At 31.4% G+C, this 20605-nt stretch overlaps 1 protein-coding gene across 3 annotated transcripts; it reads left to right on the top strand.

The window, feature by feature from the left end:
• Window positions 1-7876: 7876 nt before the first annotated feature.
• On the top strand, window positions 7877-19465 carry LOC101508998 (protein ANTI-SILENCING 1). Of its 3 annotated transcripts, XM_027335171.2 has the most exons (12): window positions 8439-8580; window positions 8855-9924; window positions 10026-10194; window positions 10708-11651; window positions 16232-16258; window positions 16429-16521; window positions 16957-17035; window positions 17204-17294; window positions 17490-17595; window positions 17703-17819; window positions 17903-17988; window positions 19232-19465. In XM_027335171.2, the coding sequence occupies exons 2-11, from the start codon at window positions 9922-9924 to the stop codon at window positions 17954-17956; spliced, it is 1683 nt and encodes a 560-aa protein (XP_027190972.1). In that variant the 5' UTR covers window positions 8439-8580; window positions 8855-9921; the 3' UTR covers window positions 17957-17988; window positions 19232-19465. The 3 variants fall into 3 exon arrangements, 2 of the variants coding, with proteins under 2 accessions (XP_004501193.1, XP_027190972.1); XR_189857.4 differs by lacking the exon at window positions 8855-9924 and having other exon boundaries at window positions 7877-8580; window positions 17910-17988; XM_004501136.4 differs by lacking the exon at window positions 8855-9924 and having other exon boundaries at window positions 7879-8580.
• The last annotated feature ends 1140 nt before the right edge of the window (window positions 19466-20605 follow it).

Raw genomic sequence — 20605 nt, 5'->3', positions numbered from 1 at the left:
CCTCATATAAATGGTAAATGTTCAGTCACACACACACACATAGGGGTATTAATCATTAGATCAAAATGAATTTTAAAGCTCACTAAAGAGACTCACGTGCTTTTTTTCTTTTAATTTTTAATTTTTTTTTATTAAACAATAATTAACTAGTTGATATAGTTAGTTATATCAACTAGTTAGTTTTACTTACTAGTTGTTTTATAATTTTGTATATTTTAATGTAATTATACAATTCATTCATTAATTTAATATATTATTCTCTCATTTTATATTTCTATGTGTGTCATTTATGAGATTAGACCGATAGAGAAACATTCTTCGACAATGATGGTGGTAGCAGCTGACAACATTGTTGGTGGTGGTGGCTGTGGTGCCGTGGTGGAAATCACACTTTAATTTAGGATGATATATTTTAATCTAATGAATGATAAGAGTTCATCTCTCTCATAAAATTATCATTTTCCCTAGATGCATCCTTTATATATGTTTGAATTTTATTTTCAAAAATTAATTTAAAAGACTAGGATGATTAACCACATGTACATATATATACATTTAATAACACAGAAACCTTAGTAACGAAGGATTGCAACACAACGTTAACTTTAATAGTAATAATTAACTACACTCCTAAGCACTAAAAAATTGCATTGGTCTAATCTTTGTTAGTTCAATTAGTATTTTTAATAGGGCGTTCTTTTAAAAAGCTTTAGAGTATGCTTTCTTAGTATGATTGAGTAACTCACTATTTGTTTCATTGTAATGAAAAGAAATTGTTTAATGTCAAGTATGCAGGCAGTTTCGTGAAAAACGTTAGCAAAAATTTATTAAAATAATTATATATAAGTAAAATATTTAGAAAGAAATATGTATCATGATTCTTCATAAATATATCATTATAATTATCATAAATTTTATAATGTATTTTAATTGATGTGTTAAGTTATAAAAAAAATTTAAAAAGTAATTAATAGTTAACCATTTAAAAGTACTTTTACTTATTTTATTCATAAAAAAGGAGTAGCTTAGAAGTCTTGTTCTTCAAGAGATAATTTATACAATTCAAAAGTTAATATCTTAAAATGAATAATGTAAATGTTCATTGATGTCAAAAAAAAATTATCTTACCTTCTTCATTTATTTGATTTTTATAAAATATATCTATACAAATATCCTTAAAATGTTCCAAAAATATACATAAGTTAATTTTTTTAAAATAAAAAATAATAATGCAAATACTCTTAAGATACAGGTAGCGTGGAGTAGGCGGATTCGGACCAACAAAACTACAATCGGCCCAAACCATAAGTAAAAGAGGAAAATTGGATTTTATACCTCCTCGGTTGAACTTATACTCCGTATTTAAAAAATATAGCCATTAACTTACAAAAATACCCTTAAGAAAATAGTAAAAACTCAAAAAAAAAATTGTAAACATGATATTATGAAATTTTCTGAAAAAAAAAATTAACTTTTTTCTCTGGAATTCTCTTATCGGAAATTTCAAAAACGAAATTTTCGGTAGTTATTTTTCAATACCGAAAATTTCATTTTTAAAATTTTTGAGTTACTCTCATCCGAAAATTTGAAAATCGGGAAATTGTTACGGTATTGAAAAGTAACTATCCGAAATTTCCGATTGAAACTTCTAGAAATTTCATTCGTTCATGAAATTTTCAATACAAGTTTTTTTTTTTACATTTTTTCCATTCAATTTTTTTTTCAGTGAAGACTAGAGGAGCGAAAAACATTGTGGAACATTCTCCAGTTCGCCTTCTTCCACATTCTAATAGGAAAGTCACCGTTGAAAAAAGGAGAAAGAGGAACGAAGAGATGCAACAAGAGGAAAAATGATTATATTTAGCTTGAATTTAAGTTAGATGAGCAACAAGATCTTGCGGGTGATGATCAAGAGGAGCACAAGCAGCACTAGGATAACATGCATCAACATCAGCAGTTTGAACAACCTCTATTTTCTAAAGGTCCTTACGATCTTTCTGTCCTTTGTTACATAATATAATATACCATAATATGTATAGTTTAGTATATTTATAGTATAGTTTATTACAAGACCGATTTTAGGACTCAATTTATTTGAAATAATTGATTTAAGGATTCACTGATTTTAGGAACTCATTATAGTTTAATTTGATTTACTGAAAAGAGACAAATTATAAAATGTAGTAAATTAACTAATCGTCTAATTTATTGTGTGTTACTTTAATTAAACATGATAGATGTACCTTGAAAGTGGTTTCAAATGGCAAAAAACAGATAAATTCATTGATATCATATATGTATTTTCTACTCAAATAGATCAACTGATTACTACATAAGAGTTATGTTATCTATTGCACATGGTCGACAACAATCTCATATCTGCATTTGTTGAGAGATGACACGCATAGACTAGCTCATTTCACAGGTAATTTGGTGAAATGACTATTACTTTTGACGATGTTATGAGTTTTTTGGGGCATACTATGTTACACAAAGTTTTTCACACCTCCCACTAATGTGAATGAAGATTTGGACATTGCTAATGGAGGAAGAGTCGACAATAGATTTATCTCTATTTCAAATAGGCGAATATTTATCTCTATTCCATATACTTCAATATTATTTTTTATACTTTATTATATTATCATTTGATAAGATGCTTATTTAATTATATGTACTTTTTAATTATTTACATACATTGTTTTATGAATATTTCCTTGATATTTGTACTTCACTACCACATATATTTCGATGGAATCCTAAATAAATGAGCCTATATCTTCGCTACCACACATGAGCGAAGTTTGATGCTTTAGGACTTACTAATATTGCCAAATTACGATCAATGTTTACAGGATACATTTACCGTATTTACTAGATATGTGTATAAGATATCTGTATAAGAACTTTGTTCTTTGTTCTAGATTGCATCCATGCATATTCAAGCGTTTTTGTTTAGGAATACATTCAGTGGTACTATAGGATACCTCATCCTCGAATAATCTATTAAGTTGCTCCATGTTTGATGTTTATGTTGGTGTTGGTCATAATCACAATGTTGATCCTTGTTATAATGTTGGTTCTGGTCTTAGTCACGATGTTGTGTACAGAAATTTTCATGCCTTGAAATTTTTGGTACAAAATCCAATTTCAGTCCCAAAGACACTGAATTTCGTCCATTTTATCATATAGGTTGGTTGTTTCTCGGGTGGTTTGCTGCGGCGTGTATGTCTCAAACAATCAATAAAATATCTAAATAAATAAAAAAATCAACTTCATCAATCTCAGATTCTAGATCTGTATTAACAAGAACAACCCAAAAATAAAAAAATGAAGAGAAAAAACAAGAACATGGTATCGAGAAGAAGAAAAAGATGACAGCGATGATGAAAAAGGACGATAGAAAAGGGTGATTATCCTCTGGTTTCCACTCTAAAAGGTTGTGAGCAAAAACGTAATCTCATAGCTTAGACATTAAATAGAAGTGAATGAGAGATACATAACACGGCAGGGGTGGAAGTAGAGAGAGAGAGTGGAGTTGTGCATTTAGAGTTTCAAATGAGTAAATGACATCTATAGTTTAATTTTAAAATCGAAAAGAAACCGTTATATTTTCTAATATAATATTTTAACTACTATTTTAATGATTATTTTAATAAATATTGTACTAGAAGTAAATTTTATTTTTGCCAGGTTATGTTTATAAATGCATTATTTAATTAGTATTAATTATTCTAAAAGAAAGCATCAATTATCCTACAATTGAAATTCCCGCTGAAACGGTAAGCCATTAACTATGCCACAATTCCCGGTAGAAGCGGCGCATCAAGCGTGTAGATTCAAAAACGGCACATGAATTTCCTTCTGTATGTACAAATTTATTAAAGTCCAATTAAAAGTATGATTAGACAGGCATGCAAATATAATTTCTCCATGATTTTAAAAGCACATTCCTACACCATGTGATAATAAATATAACTCCATTATATTTATATATTTTAAAGAAAATTCTATATATATAATTTCAGTAATAAATTATTGTCACAATTATATTTGATTTGTTGAGAAGCTCATGAGTTTCATGATGGTTGTATACATCCTTGGTAAGTAATCCAACCAGATTATTAGAAAGAATCATTCGTCCTCCCAAAATTTAGTTTGGAATATTTTCTTTTAACAATAGATGACAAAATTCAATAAAAGAAAAACCTAATGAAACGATTAAATACATTCTTAGATGTATAAGTCTTGAAAATATTATAAAAATATATATAAAATTTTAAGGAGTCAATAGTGATGGTTCCGCACACCGTATGCCTTCACGCTAAATATGAACAAGAATCTTAAAGTCCCTTTATTCACCCAAATATGGGTAGTGCCCTCCCAATATTTCTCTATGAAAAGCATCACATGCTCTGAATTCCAATACTTGGGCTTGTTAAGAAATTAAAGAGTGAAAATTACAAACAAAATTTTGGTGCGAGATTGTCTTGGTTTCTGGTTTTGTTGTAGTGTTCGTTGGTTTCAGATTAATAGATCAACTTCAATCTAATGCAGGTTCAAACAATAACTTTGACGTGATCAACGTTACTTCTCTAAATGCATAGAATTTTAGACATTTGAATTTTATCATATGTATATGCATTATCACAATTGTAGATATTTTGCCGTTATTTTTAGTTTGTTCGCAGATTTATCCTTTTTAATTTTAGCGACTTTAAATTGTATTGTTCACCATCAATGTAATTTCTACTATGTCTTATTCAGATATTTTAATGAAAATGATTGTTTGATATATTTTAAAAGACGTGACATGCAAATTCATTAATTATTAGTCTCAACCTACATGTTGAAGGACAATAAATTTTATAGTTATTAGCCTAAAAAAAGAAGCCCCCAAATCTAAAAATACTCCTAAAATTTTGTGGGTTAAGTGGAACCTATATAAGTCTATTTTTTCAAAATTATCTTTCGATTTTTGTTTTAGAAAAAATTTCAACAATTTCTTTTTACCTCAAAAAATTTCAATTAAAATTTTCGATTTTCTATTTATAAAAATTTATTTACAATTTTTTTAATTTTTTTGGATATTTTTTTGAGAAAAATAATTTAAAAAATTAATTAATAAAACATTGGCCTATGAGCTCCTTCATTTAAGTCCATAAAATATAATAAAAAAAATAGGTTGGAGTTTTAAAATAATACAGTATTAATGGACTTAGTAGAAGATTTTTAAAGAGAGACTTAGTACTTTGGAGCTTTATTGATGACTATAAGTTGAACCATCGAGATAAATTAATTATTTATATGTTATTAATTAAATTATAAAAATAAATAATTTTATAGTTGAAAGTAAAATTTTTATAGGATCTTATTACAATTTTATATGTATTAATTGTTCAACACTGTCATATTATATATCACGTAGTTTAAAATATGTCGAAACACTATTATTTAAAAAAATGTAAGATAAAAAGACAAAAACGGTTCATTTTAAACTAATATTACCACTTTCAACGAACATGTAAAAATAAAAAAATCAAAATTATAATTAAATATTTTAAATTAAATTTGAAACTATATTTTTGTTGGATACCATATTACACCTTTTTTAGACAAACAAACTTATATAATTTTATTATTTAACATTTAATAAATAAAATACAATATGAAATACCATAAAAAACAATCTCCATAATACAATATATGCCTCGTGTTCTCTCAATTTTTTCTCTCATGTTCTCTCAAATCTCTAACTCAATATTTAACATGTTTTTCTCTGTTTTTTTTTTCAAATTTCAAAATGTTCTCCTTTTATATTTCAAAATCTAGATCCAACACATTGCTTCCTTTCCTTGGTGTTTTTTTCCCCCACTTGAGACCCTAACCCTTATGCCGTATATTATGGGAGGTGCTTATGACTCTTTTATTGTTCACTGTTTAACAAAACATAATTAGTCTTCGTTATATTTGAGTACTCTGTACTTTATATATATATATATAATTGAATTTATATTTTTTTTTTAATAAACCAAAAATAAATATATTCAAGAAACGTTCTAAGGATAAGAAGTGCTTAAAATAATAGCAATTTTTTTTTTACAATGTTTTTATTGCATGACCAAAACAAGACAAACTAAATTACTTAAACAAGAAGTAAAATAATTAACCACAAACAATACCAATGCACTCTAAGGGTTGAGAGCACCATTGGTTATACCCATAAAAAAATTCTTTTACATGCAATTTGATTTACATTCATGCTAAAAGATTGGTATGCTCTATAATAAGATTTTCATTCAAAACATGCGAACGGAAAATCGCCTCATTTCTTGATTTTTAAATTATCCATATTACCACATACCAGATTAAATTAATTACTTGACGCGTTACACTACCGCATGATGAAAAGATCATCAAATTGATTAGCGTTGTCGATTGCATCCTTATGAAATACACCAAATAGTCTAAACCAATTTAAAACACCACACACACGGATCCAAAAATAGGACAAACAAAGAACAAATGACCGACAATTTTAATTTTCCGACAATCTGCTACACATTGTTGATCTTCCACATAAACGATTCCTCGAAAGAACAAATTATTTTTTGTAGACAACATATCTTGAAACAACCTCCACACAAATAATGATACTTTTGCTTGAACAAAAGGATGTCACACTAGATCTTGAAATGGAGGTGCGTTGACATCAACGACAAACTTCTTCGATAGTACAAAATATGTCTCATTTACCGAATATGATCCTCCTTGCGTATTGTTCCACAATCTCTTATCAAATACATTAACTAGTAAATGAACGTTAACCAATAAAATACTACACTACTCCACTAATTCCTCCTCTCACGCAAACAACTGTTTCAACATCTCTAACATAACCTCTACATTTTCTTATTGTTGTAGAGACAAATGAAATAACCTACTAAATTTCTCACGCAAGACCCGCCAACCAACCATGGATCCTTTCAACACAAAGTATTACTCCTATTCCCAATTATTTTCAACCAATTTGAGTTTATTGTGTGGTTTTTGTTTGAAAAGGTGCAACTTTTGTGTTGATTTTGGGTCAAATAAAAATTGTTAAATTTTAGCCATGATTTCAATACTTGGTGTTTAAACCATTTGAAGTGCATGGGTGTTTATAGGTTAACGTCTGTGTTTGGTTGAGTATCCATAGTATTTAGTCAATTAATTAAATTCAAATGGTTAATAAATTTTAATTAAAAATAAATAATTAAAGTAAATTATAATTTAGATTACACAAAGTAAATTATAATCTAGAAATAAAATGTGAAAAAATATTTATAAGAATGTATACGAATTGAGATACACAAAGTATTACTCCCAAAGATTAAAAAGAAAATAAAAAAAAAATATTAACATATGCCAAATAAAAAGTAGAAATTTTATTTTGAAAATTGTATATTCAACTTATAAAAATAGTGAGTAAAAAAAATCATAAAAATCTAAATATGATTATGTCAAAAAAAAAAAGATCCTAATATGATGCATGTTATTGTTAACATGACTCAGACAATTGATGCATGGTTTTTGCGGCAATGAAATCGAGTTGGAATAGAAATGTGTATTTGAGATGAGACGGATATTTTATTCTTGTCAAATTTAAATAATTAAGTTCTATAACTAAAGATGCTTCATATTTTGTTGCTATCACTGAAGATTGTAGGTAAACATATATTTAATTTAAAAAAAAAACTCTCAACTATGTTGCTTATTATCTTGCCAGATAGGCACATTTTTAATTAGGTTCTGTATATTAACATGCATTGAACCGTTAATTAGAGATGTAAAGGTTTGAAGTCGTTCATTTAAAAAAAAGAAACTCAAATTAAGAAAGAAAAAAAAGTAGAGACCCAAAAACAATAATTTCAATTACACTGCAAAAAAAAAAAAAAGTGATTTGGTTTAAAATTAAACCAGAAAGCGTAACTGAAACAATCCAATTCACGAACACACATCGTTATAAGAGCTCGCGACAGTTTTCGTCAAAAAAATAAAAATAAAAAGAGCTATCGACGGTTGTTACTTGCGTCTCTTGCTCACCCCATCGTGTTAGGGTTTTACGGGGTCGCCGGCCAATGCCACATCGGAAAACCTAACAGTCTTGCTTAAACTTCCGAAGCATCGTTTCAAAACTCTTAGTATCGAAACTGTTGTGCCGTCTCGTTTTCCTTTTTCTTGATACATCGAAATATGGTAGAAGATTCAAAAGGAGATAATCTTGAATTCAAATGGGGAAAAAAGAAAGGGTTTGGTGGTAAAAAAAAGGAAGTGACATTTTACGAATCGTTTACTTACGATGGTGTAGATTACACTCTTTACGATTCTGTGTATCTATATAAGGATGATGAACCTGAACCTTTTATTGGTAAACTAATCAAAATTTGGGAAAATGGTGATAAGAGTAGGAAAGTTAAGATTCTGTGGTTCTTTCGTCCCTGTGAGATTTTAAACTTTTTGGAAGGTTACGAGACGCTTGATAACGAGTTGTTTATGGCATGTGGTGAAGGATTAGGGCTTTCAAATATTAATCATCTGGTAATTCGCTTTTTTTCTTTTGTATTTGAAATTTAATTATCTATTTATCTTATTTGAATGTATTATCAACTGTTGCTTGTATTGATTTATTGAAAAATTAAGGTTTTACTATTTCAAATCATGTTATTCTGATACTGGAAAATTGCTTAGCGAAGTAGTAGAAATGATACTAGTTTCTGTTATTTGGGCTTGAATGATATTGTTGTTGTTAATTGTTGTAAACCCGCTGCCAAGGTTTTAAATTGTGGTCTTGTTGCGATCCTTTACATTGCAGAAGGTTGGCTGCAATTGTGGTGGCAATGCGGTTGCAGAGGTCCCAAAAACCTGGATGCCGTGGGCTTGCGGCTGCAATCGTTGTTGTGGACCTTTATTTAAACCTTGCATGATGCTAATACTGTTGTTGTGTCAAGTGTTCAAAATTTAAACTTGTTGTTAAAATTGAATTTTATAAGAGAAAGAAGGTAGATCACTTATTCAATTTTTAGGGGTTAGTTAACCTGCCAAACCTAAAGACACCATGCAAAAAGGCTTCAGTGTGGTAACTTCTTTACGGCGGGCCATGGCAGCTGCGGCATCCATGGTGGAAAAACTGAAAAACATGTAATGGGACCAGGTAGCATGACTAACACAGAACATAAAGTCCCATGGGTGAAAAACCTCATAACAAAGTTTCAACCTCTCAAACATGCTTTCACAGTTCTGTTTCAACAGACACCGCTCTCTCCATCAATCCATGCATCCTTTGATTCCTTTCTCCTTCGCAAGTCGCAAACCACTGAGCCTTTTCCTGTTTTTTTAACTCCATTTGTCATCTCCTTTTTCTCGTCCTTAACTTTTTCTGTTCTTTTTCCTTTTTTATGCTACTTTTTGTCCTGCTCTTTTTTTTATTTCCTTCAATTCTGATTACACAAATTGTTGGTAAGGATTAGATGAACAAACCACTTTTCAAACCAAGCAATAACACAATTTTTTTTAAGAGACAGGAAGATAGTGAAATAATGAGGAACGTTGCTTGAATTGGTAGAGAATTAGGGGGGTGAATAAATAAGGAGAATTAAAGAAGTAAACAGAGAAAACACAATGAAAACAAAGAGAAAGCTACAAGAAAATTGAAAACAAAGAAAATAGAGAATGAAAAAGAGAGATTCTTTCAGCCAAGTTTCTTCATTGGGCAACAGTGTCATCTGCCATATCTATATGGTGGACTGGCTGGTGCCATAATCCACCATTTGTCATTGTTAACATGTGGTATATCTTTTCGCATTCTTCATGACAGGATCTGCTTGGCAAATTCCACCTGGTGGGAAAAAATTACTTCAATTGTTGTAGCATTTCCCTTTAATGGTTAAAAGTTCAACCATGCTAGTTTTCATAGTATTAACTGACTAGCAACATCTAACTTAAGTTGGACTGGCTAAGTTTTTGTTCATTTTGTATGCAATCAGGAAGCTATTGCTGGAAAATGCAATGTTGTTTGCTTTTCTAAGGACGGCAGGAATCCACATCCATTAGATGAAGAACTTCAAAATGCCGACTTTGTATGCTATTGTTTCTTTGATGTTGGGAGGCATAAAATATTGGACAAGACAGATGACAAAATTGCTGGAATTGAAGGTATGCCATCTTATATATTTGAAAAGTAAAATATATTCTATGAAATTCCTGTAAATTTTAAAGACGGAAATATAATTACACCTGCGTTGTTTAGTTCTGTTTCATGGACTTCCATATGAAATTGTGGCCTGCTTCACTTATCTCCTGCTTCCAGAAATCAGCTAAATCATATATTTTTTTGGAAACCAACTTTCAGGTTTTGCCTTTTCTATAACGTAAACTGATGTTATTTTACAACATTACTGATTGTAATTAAACAGACAAATATGGTGAAATCTTCAGATTAAGAAACCTGAAGTGTCAACTTCTTTCAGTCTTACTGAATGCTTTTTTCCTTGTCTAATAAGAGTTTTTTTTTTGTTATGTGTGGATACTGTTCTTCAAATTGAATCTTCAAACGATTTTAAATTTTTTTGTCGTTAAATATTAACCCTAAACTATATGGAAGAAGTGTAATTCTATCGGTTTTGATATATGGAATATCTTTTAAATTTGTTTCTTTAATCGTTGCAGTTAAAAATATTTTTAACAATTTAGATAGTCAAAAGCTTGGTGGTCTTTTGAGACTTGATTTAGATGGGAAAGATGTTAGTGCTAAAGTCACGACAAATAATGAAGCGGTGGCTCTTTCAAGTGAAAAAAACAATCAGCTTTTGATTGATAAACTAGATGGCAAGCGTTATGACACTGGTGATTCTAAGCCATCATTTGGAGAAAAATGCACCTCTAGCCTTGGTTTAAAGGACGCAAATAAATCGAATGATGGCTTGAACTCTATATCTCGTGACAAGACCTTGCCTCTAGCCAAAGAAAAAGAGAATGGTGTTTGTAAGGCTTTGGCTAAACAAAAATCATCCACCAAACTATCACATTCTTCTAGAGATGGTTTGGAAATGACAGGAAACTCTAAAACCGGAGGCAATGCTTTTTGTTTAGCCAAGATTGATTCAGAAGATACTGTTGGTGTCCCCGATCGACAAATCAACAAGCGATTGGTGGAGGGCAAGGCTTCTGAAAAGGAAAAATATGGCGTTTCTAGTGCAAATAAAACGAATGATGTGCATAATCGAAGGAATTATGACAATGCAAAAATTTCAAACACTAGACCAAATGTCTCTATGGATAACACCTTTTTGAAGTCTAAGATTGATTTAGAAAAGGGTGGACGCGATATTGTTGGTGTCCCCGATAGACACTTCAACAAGCAATTGATGGAGGGCAAGGCTTCTGAAAAGGAAAAATACGGCGTTTCTAATGCCATGATAACAAATGATGTGCAAAATCGAAGGAAGCATGATAATGATGTGAAGGAAGTCCCTTCGAAAAAGCTAAAGACCGACACAATGTCAACAAAACACTCTGCTGACAAGTTTCGTAAAGAATCTTCTACAGCTTCTCCAAACGTGGAACACAGGCTAGATTATCGTGTAATGGAAGTTACTCAGAGACCCGATATTGTAAGTTGTAATGCAACCACTCTCATTTTATCATGCTAGTTTTTAATCTCTTCACACCTTATACCTTACTAGATTAACTATGTTCCAATAAAGTTGTCAAAATAGGGTCAACTTATAATGTTAGCCTACATCCCAATTGTGCATTTAAAGTTTGGCTTAAAAAAAGTATTTTCATGTTAGTATTTCACCCCATTTGGGCTTGACCAAATTGTTGTTGTGGGTTCAAAATTGAACGACGCCTATTGTTTAGCAACAACACATTGGTAAGGAGAATGGATTGGGTAGTTTGTTCTTTGGAATCTTAGGATTTGTTTGGTTTCACAATGTTATTTGTTTTAATTTGTAAATGCAAAATTGTGATAAGTATACCTGAACTTGCGGAACCTTCCCTTAAAAGCTAGCTATCAAGGGGGAGAACCAAGCCCTTTAAATACCCTCTAGACATCCCATACTACTCGATGTGGGACATGGACACCCCATAATACTCAAGTCCCTATCATGGCACCGCCACTGAAAGTCGACGTCCCTACAGGTGCAATGTACGGTGCTTTACTTGGCCTTTTTGGTTAGCCCCTCTTAGGTAGTCCTTTCCAAGCTACCGACAACCAACTCTGATACCAATTGATAAGTATCTAAGAACTTTAGGAGCCCTCCCTTAAACGCTAGCTATCAATTGAGGGAGAGCCAAGCCATCTAAATACTCAACTAAGCATCCCATTCTACTTGATGTGGGACTTGGGAACCCCATAATACCAAGTCCATATCAAATTATCTCGTGGTTTCACTATGTTTTTGTTTTCAAAGATTTGTGTAGGAAATAATGAAAATAACTCAAATCAAAGATACCCTTATCCTTTTACCCTTTTAGGTCTCGATAGAGGTTTCCCTTAAAAGAATATTCTTTTGCAGTTCTTTTGTAGTGTTTTTCACCTTCACTAAAGATTTAGTTATTTTTTCAATACGTGGCATTATATATTGAACCAATATGTTCATTTTACTATCTTCTAAAAATGAATGTGAAATACTTGTGATTTGTGACATTCAAAATATTATGAAATGTTGTTAGAATCGTAAAGAGTAAGGAAGTGATAGAAACTGAGAAAATCTAGGGGTGTGATTTTGTCATTTCATTCTCAATTGATTATAGTGAGTTACAATATTTATAAGAATAAGTACATTTGTAACTACTTTCTTGAATTCAAGGGATTGGTAACTAACTGAAGCGAACAACTTTTTTGTAGAACAATATTAGGTTGTAATATAACTATGTCTAACACCACCCCCACCCCTCTAGAAACCAAGGGTTAGAGTGAGTATATAATAAACTTGCAGCCCTTCTCGAAGTATTGTGAGCCTAGCTGCAAATAGTGGCTTGGTGAGTGCATCAACCCATTGCTCTTGTGCTGGAACATGCGAGACTACCAAACTCTTGTTGAAGACTTTTTCCAAGGCAAAGAATATGTCCATTTTCATGTGCTTGGTGCGTCTATGAAGAGAAGGATTGTGTGATAAGAGATACAATGCTCAAGTTATCACACATAATGCGTAGTGTTTGGAACTTGATGTGCAATTCAATAAGTAGTGATTAAATCCATAACACTAATGTTGAGAGGTCGGCAAGGCCCTCTATATTATGCCTCTGCACTTGAACGAGCAACTAGAGTTTGCTTTCTTAACCGTTGAGATATGAGATTAGGACCCAAATAGATGCAAACCCTAGAAGCATACAAATGAAAATTTGATTAGAATGAGGTACACAAATTTGTACTTTCAGGCAAAATTTGGAGAAAATATTCTACCACAAATCTCAGAGTTTTAAGTATCTTAGATTCATAATATGCATAAATGTTGAAATAAAGGGGGTGGGGATGGTGGAGTAGCACCTAAGAAAAGTTGGTAGATACTCGACTTAGGTGGTTTGAGCATGTGGAGAGGAGACCTGTAAATTCTGTACAAAGAAGAGTAGATCAGATGGAGGTTGTCAAATGGCTAGAGGTAGAGGAAGATCTAGAAAAACTACAAGAGAAACTATTAAGAAAAACATAGAGATTAACGAGATAAATAGAAAAATGCTATATGGCAGAACATTATGGCGTCGTTTGATCCTTGTTGCCGACCCTACTTAATGAAATAAGGTTGTGTTGTTGTGGAATTAGAGGTGAACGCGAATGCATAATATTCAAGTAAACTTGTTGAGTTGGAAAAATGTTGTGTGTTTAATCTGTGATAGAAATGTACCAGTCAAGCTCGAAGGAATATTTTGTGATACTTCTATTATGAGATAAAATGATGGGAGATGAGAATGAGAATGTTCCTAGAATGAGTTGACATTCAAGAGAAGATAAGATTAGGCATATCATATGTGGATAATACTCATAGAAGTGCTATTAAGTTTAAACTATATGGAAGATAGTCCAACAATTAGAGGTGTTGGGATATTGCCCCGATTGACTTTCCTTTATTTCTATAATACAAATATCTTGTATACATATTTCTGATTGTAGCCCTCATTCTTATCCATATAATTCAGGGATCTTGATTGTAATATTTTCATGATAAATATAGAAGATTGGTGTTTAGCCTCTCAAGCAATTCAAACTAATTGTTTTTCTAATTTCAAGTTGGTATCAGAGCTTATTGATCTGGGCCACAAACCAAATTATCTACACATCAAGCCCAATAGTGCTAGACATCAGGTGTTTATTGGAAAAAATCCAAGTCCACATAGAAAAGAGACAAGGCATGAAAAAGAGTTTATAAATGGTGACACTCTTGTGGCATGCCAAGGTTGGTGCTTTTTGTGTGCACTCGAATGGTTGGTCAAACTTCTAAAGAGGATATATATCATGAAATTGGTGTGTATAGATTGTGTTGAAGTTGTAGGATTTTAGAGAAAAGAAGAAGAGAAAATAATAAGGGTTTCAATATTATTGATAATAACTTTTTGCTAATTTGATTACAAAAGACTCAATATTAATCTCTATTTATAGAGAAACATAGACTCAATCCTAAAGCAGGTATCAATCATAATAATAATGAGAGATATTCTAAGATAACTCTATGATTATAAATTGATCCCAGGGAATAATTCAAGATACTCTAATATAATATAATAGATATTATAAAATATTTTTTAATATTCTAACACTCCCCAGCTAAAGTTTACTAAGTTTTAGCTTGTTACAAGAAAATAATGTTTTGCTCTGCAAAATAATAAAAAGAATGGAAAAGCAACTCAAGGATGCAGGTGAAGTCGGAGAGAATTGTTATAAATATAGCCTAGCCAGATAGCCGATATGATCATCAGCCTGAGAGAAATTCATGGCAAACAATTGAACAAAGCAAGGTCCGTCCGTTCTTCTAAAAACTGCATTTGGAAGCTTCAAACCAATAATATTGGAGAGGCGTGCTTCAAGGAGAGAAAGGCAAGGCCAATACATCTGGGACAAAGATGGGGCCAGTGCATCTGGGACACATTGTCATGCTAAAGTGTGAGTCATGAAAATAAAAGACTTTGTCAGAATGACCATAAATGGAAAAAAAGTCATCACTAATATGATTCATCTGTGGGAAAAAGGACACCATTGGAATGATCGTCAGTGGGAATAGAAGTCACTGTTATAATCTATTAGTAAGAACTAAATTGTAAGACAAACACCAAAGAGGAAGCAACGCGACTCTAATGAAACGAAGCCATGATCGATCAGCGGAGTGAGAAAATGCATCCAAAACAGGAGAGACAATGGTTGTTTCGGAAAATTTGCTGGAAAACTTTTTCAGCAGCGACAGTAGAAGGAAGGCAGCAGTAGACGACGGATCTTGGAGGCACATGAGCGCGCGTGGAGCAACTTTTCACCTAAAAAAATCTGGATTGTGTAGATTGGGAGATTGTGGGCGGAAGACGGCGGCGGCAGCAGTAGCAGACAGGGCTGCAGCGGCGATTGTGGGCGGAAGTGACAACAGTCACATAAAGGAGTGATCATGCTAGAAAAGAGAAATTATGATTATATTCCCTAACTGTTGGGAACTTGGCAGCGGAATAGAGGTCGTTCAAGGAGGATCGCAATAGGCTCTGATACCATGTTGAAGTTGTGGGATTTTAGAGAAAAGGAGAAGAGAAAATAATAAGGGTTTGAATACTATTGATAATAACTTTATGCTAATTTGATTACAAAAGACTCAATAGTAATCTCTATTTATAGAAAAACATAGACTCAATCCTAAAGCAGGTGTAAATCATAATAATAATGAGAGATATTCTAAGATATCTCTATGATTATAAATTGATCCTAGGGAATAATTCAAGATACTCTAATATAATATAATAGATATTATAAGATATTTTCTAATATTCTAACAGATTGAAAGTAGTTGTATAATTTTATAGTTTCATATTGCTGCTGACTATGGCATATATTAATAAGGAATCCTCTTATAAACTTTCTAAAGAAACAATTAGATTTTAGTAAATCAATGTACTTATTTTTGTCAATTTTCAATTGTTTAGTTGCTGTGATGCATGTTGATTCTTAACATCGATTGTTTAGTTTTCTTATGCATGTTTTTTTACTTGGTGACAGGATAGAAGCAAATGGTTTAAACCAATGGTAAGTTTTCCTTTTCATTCAATTCTCTTTAACATCTTTATTTAATCTACTCTTGTGGGGTTTAATGAACTACTTACATACAACCTTGAAGTCGCCTTTTTATCGGACGATGCAAATGAATGAGATTAAGTGAAACAAGGGTGACTTATGTAATCTTGTATCATTTTCAGCCTTGGGAGGAAAGAATGAGAAATGCCCATGAACAAGGAAAACTTGTGCTGCTTGAAAATTTGGATCCTTCTTTAACTTCATCAGAAGTACAGGTAATAATCATCCCAAAACCAACATTTTCAGATTCTTGCAGATTAAGGGGAAAATTAGAATACAAAACCAACATTTTCAGATTCTGGCAGATTAAGGGGAAAATTAGAATACAAAACCAAGATTCTTTAAAAGGACTGCATCATTCCTTCTTATTTGTTGAATCCTGTGTAGAGTGGTTAATTTGCAGCCTAAATAGCCCGGTTAAATATTCCTTCTTATTTGTTGTAGTTGTGTTTTATTTGGAATAAAAGATGTTGTATTTGCATTTGTACCATTTATTTGTGGGGTGATTTACATTTTTTTTATATATAGAATTAAGTAGTTTTATTAGATTGTTGTTTTTACAATATGCTGACTTAATGTGTCATCCGGTTTGTTTTATCTAAATAAGCTGCCTATCTCTAATATGTTTGACTTGCTGTTCTAAATCACAGGATATTATTTGGCTTGGCTTTAAAGAAAGTTGTACTGTGATGGTGATCCAGAAAACTGCAGAATCTAGTCCTCATTCTGGTTAGAAACTACATTCTTTGTTCATCTTTTTCTACAAGCTAGCTAAGATTGCATGCACTTTCCCCTCCCTCCTGGGATCGTGGACTTGGATATGTGTTCAGGCTAATATTTTTTCCAAGCACCTCATATACAACTGACAGTGTTTCAATATGTTTATTTATGATATAGGTCAAGCTTTTGTTATATTTAAAAGAAAGGAAGCGGCAGAGTCTGTTATTAGAAAATTAGAGGAGGGCTGTTTCTTGATGTCAAATGGGCGGTATGAACTCAGCTGCATAAGCTTGATAACTGCAATGGCAAATAGCTTTAATCCTTCGATAATGTCATAATCATATACCATTTATGCTAAAGTTTACCATGTTAATGCTTACCGCTTATATGGTTGTAAATTTTCTTGCTATTGTTTGCTCTTATGTATTGCTTACTCGGATTATTTAATTTTATTACTTGGTAGCCCACTTGTGGGAAGCTTTGGACTTCCTTGCTTTCCGGAAAAGAAGCCAATATTTTATGGTCATCATGTTAATGATCATCTTCGATTGCAAACACAACGTGAGATGGTATGGTCTGATTTATTTTTTATTAATTTTCCTGGCCTAATTTTTGAAGTATTTATCAAACAGTAGGTTCATTTTATTTGATTGTCGATCTGATGTTGGTTGTACAGAAAGATGCTGTATCTACTTCACATTGTTCTCAGCCAAACAACATTGAGTACGATATGGCCGTAGAGTGGTGTTTACTCCAAGAAAGAGCAGACAAATCTTGGAGAAGACTGTATCAGGTATTAGAATATTTGAATTGTGTTGGAAATAATTGAGTTCTGCTTTATTTAACCACATTGATATTTGGTTTTAATTTTTCAAGCGACAAGGCGAGGAGTTGAGAAAACTCAAAGCTAAGTTGAATGTTAAAATCTAAACGATCTCCACTGACCCTTCTAATTATTGTTGGTAAGTTTTCCTTTCTAAACTGTGGTTATGAAGTTTTTCAATTGGCTTCATTCTCTCTAGCTTCTCTGTCTCTGTTCATCCAACCAAAGTTTTGTATAACAACCAAAGTTTTTGACTTGGTTGGTATTGTTAATTAAATTGAAGTTTTTCCCGATATTTTTGTTGTCTGTATTCAACTTTTTCAGTAAAACCCTTTTATGCTGGTAGACTATTTTAATCCTTTGGAAATAATTTTGTTATCTTAGGTGGTGGTTTGGATGTGTGTAGGAGAGGGGCACAAAATGTCGTTTGGGCTAATTTACCTCCCCCCAAAATTGAGAGATTTGGAGGAGAGAGAATGTATGTTGAAATTTAGGACTTACATATCATTCAAGACATTAAATTAAGGGTTGGGAAAGTAATGTCTATGGATCTAGTTTTTTTAGATTATGATATTAATATTTAGATGCGTTTGTTTCCAGATTCTCTAAAGATAAAATCACTATTTTTGAGCAAAAAATCATTTTAAAGGTGTTTGTATGAATTTTTAGATTTTTTGTTATAAAATCATTTTAGCTAAAATTAAAAATTAGCTTTTGGGAAAATGCTAATGAGGTAGAAAAGAGAGAATAGGGACGAAAACTGTGAAAGAAACACGGAATTTAGTACTAGTAGTTAGCAAGATGCTTCTGGCCTGCTGGTATTGAACTTGACAAAGAATTGGTACCATTACATTATGTTTTTTCTTTTCATTTTCCTTTGTTTTGTTCAATAAAGTTTATCAATATCTATTCTTGATTTCTTTATTTTATTTTATTTGTTTATCTATGAATGGGTTGGAAAGTTTTAAAATTTATGACATGGCGTGTTGAATACCGTTCTTCCTTTGTGAATTTCAGTTGGGTAAGTTTGTTGTGTTCATAACATTTGACTTTCTTTGTGAATTTCAGTTGGGGGTAAGTTCGATGAGTTCACAACATGTTTGTTAGTTGTAACTTGTTCATCAATTGAAATTCACTTTGAAACTCTGTTTCTTTCTCTTTATTGACTTAGTTTTCCAACATCCATTTGATGTTTTTTGTAGTTAAAAATATCATCTCTACATAATTGTATTAAAACAAGTTAAAAATAAAATGTTTTTAAATGATTTTTATGATTGAGCATTACCTTCTGATTTTTTTTGTCCAAAACAAATATCTCACTAAATTATTTTAAAACTAAATTTTGAATTTAGAACTGATTTAAACTATATTTTTTGGTGCAGAAAGTGAGACTGACTTTGTTCACTGAGGTTGTGGCATGTCTGGCAATTTTTTCGGTTCAGAGCTTTAAATATAATTAGTTTTGTTGCCAACCACCTGGCTAGCTGATGAACATTTTGTTGCCCGGTCCAATTTCACTGTTGTTGTATTATATATATATAGTTTCTTTTCTTTGATGGAAACTTCATTATTTTTTTTATGTAATTCAATTCTTATGAAGTGTTGATCGTTTTCGACTTTCTTCTCTTATCATTCATAATATTTAAATTGGCAAACGGCTATTTAGAAAGTACATAATTAAATTGATAATAACAATAAATTAGTATTATTGTTATTATTATCTTAAAAGGGACACAGTACAAAAAAAAAAAAAACAACCTATTAGGCATTAGCTATTCCCAGCACATGAGGTCTATACTTCACATGCATTTTTTTTTACCTAAAACCAGATTTCTTTACTAGTGGTCCTAAACCTGGAAAGAAAAGGAATTTTTTGGAAGATCTATTGGGTTCTAAAAGAAGTTAACTATGGAGAAACTGGGAGTCGACCTAGAGCCCACTTCTTTGTCTGAAGGCCTCAAGGCGTTTTGGACAGTGGTCCACTACACTAAAAATAGCCAAAATTTGGGAGTATCATATAAAAAGAATTATATTTTTTATACCCCCAGAACTCGTTTTCACTTTCACATTTTTCCAAAATTTTAACAATATCTTTTTACTTTTCTCAACTTTTCTGCCTCACATTTTGTTAAGTTTTGCGGAATAGAAAGTGAGTCTATAAAAGATTTATGGAAAACTCCAAAATTTTAACAGTATCCTTTCTCTTTACTAAAGTTTTTACCTGACATTTTTTTAAGTTTTAAGGAATAGAAAGTGAGTTTATAAAAGATTTATGGACAATTCAAATGGCGGTTTATCCCGAAAAGAAAGTATAAATTTTTTATTGTAAAACTCAAATTTGAGTATTGTCAAATGTGAAGATATATGATTAGAAAATAAAAATCATGAATGATAAAAGTATTATAACTTTGGTGGGAGTTAAGAAATAAGGTTTAGAGTTGTCTACAAAAAATGCATGGGTAATATTCACCCGCTTTCGATTTTGCTCACAAGATATTAAATATACTACTAAAATATGAACAATTTATACTATCGAAAGTTGACTTACGACAAAATTCTGCTATTAAAACTTATGAAAAAATGCTAAAAAATATAGGGGATTGAGCATTTACCGAATGCATGTTAACAAATAGACATTCTCTTACGATTTACTGATAGTTCAAAATCTAAGGTTTAGAAGTAATTTTTGACTTTAAATTATAGAGATTCAATTGTATATTTTGTAGTTTTTTTTTTGAGTGAGTTGGTTATTTAAA

The sequence above is a fragment of the Cicer arietinum genome, chromosome 5, assembly GCF_000331145.2.
Source record: "Cicer arietinum cultivar CDC Frontier isolate Library 1 chromosome 5, Cicar.CDCFrontier_v2.0, whole genome shotgun sequence".
Lineage (NCBI taxonomy): Eukaryota > Viridiplantae > Streptophyta > Magnoliopsida > Fabales > Fabaceae > Cicer > Cicer arietinum.
The sequence above is the reverse complement of the archived record's forward strand: the minus strand, read 5'-3'. Positions and strand labels throughout refer to the sequence as shown.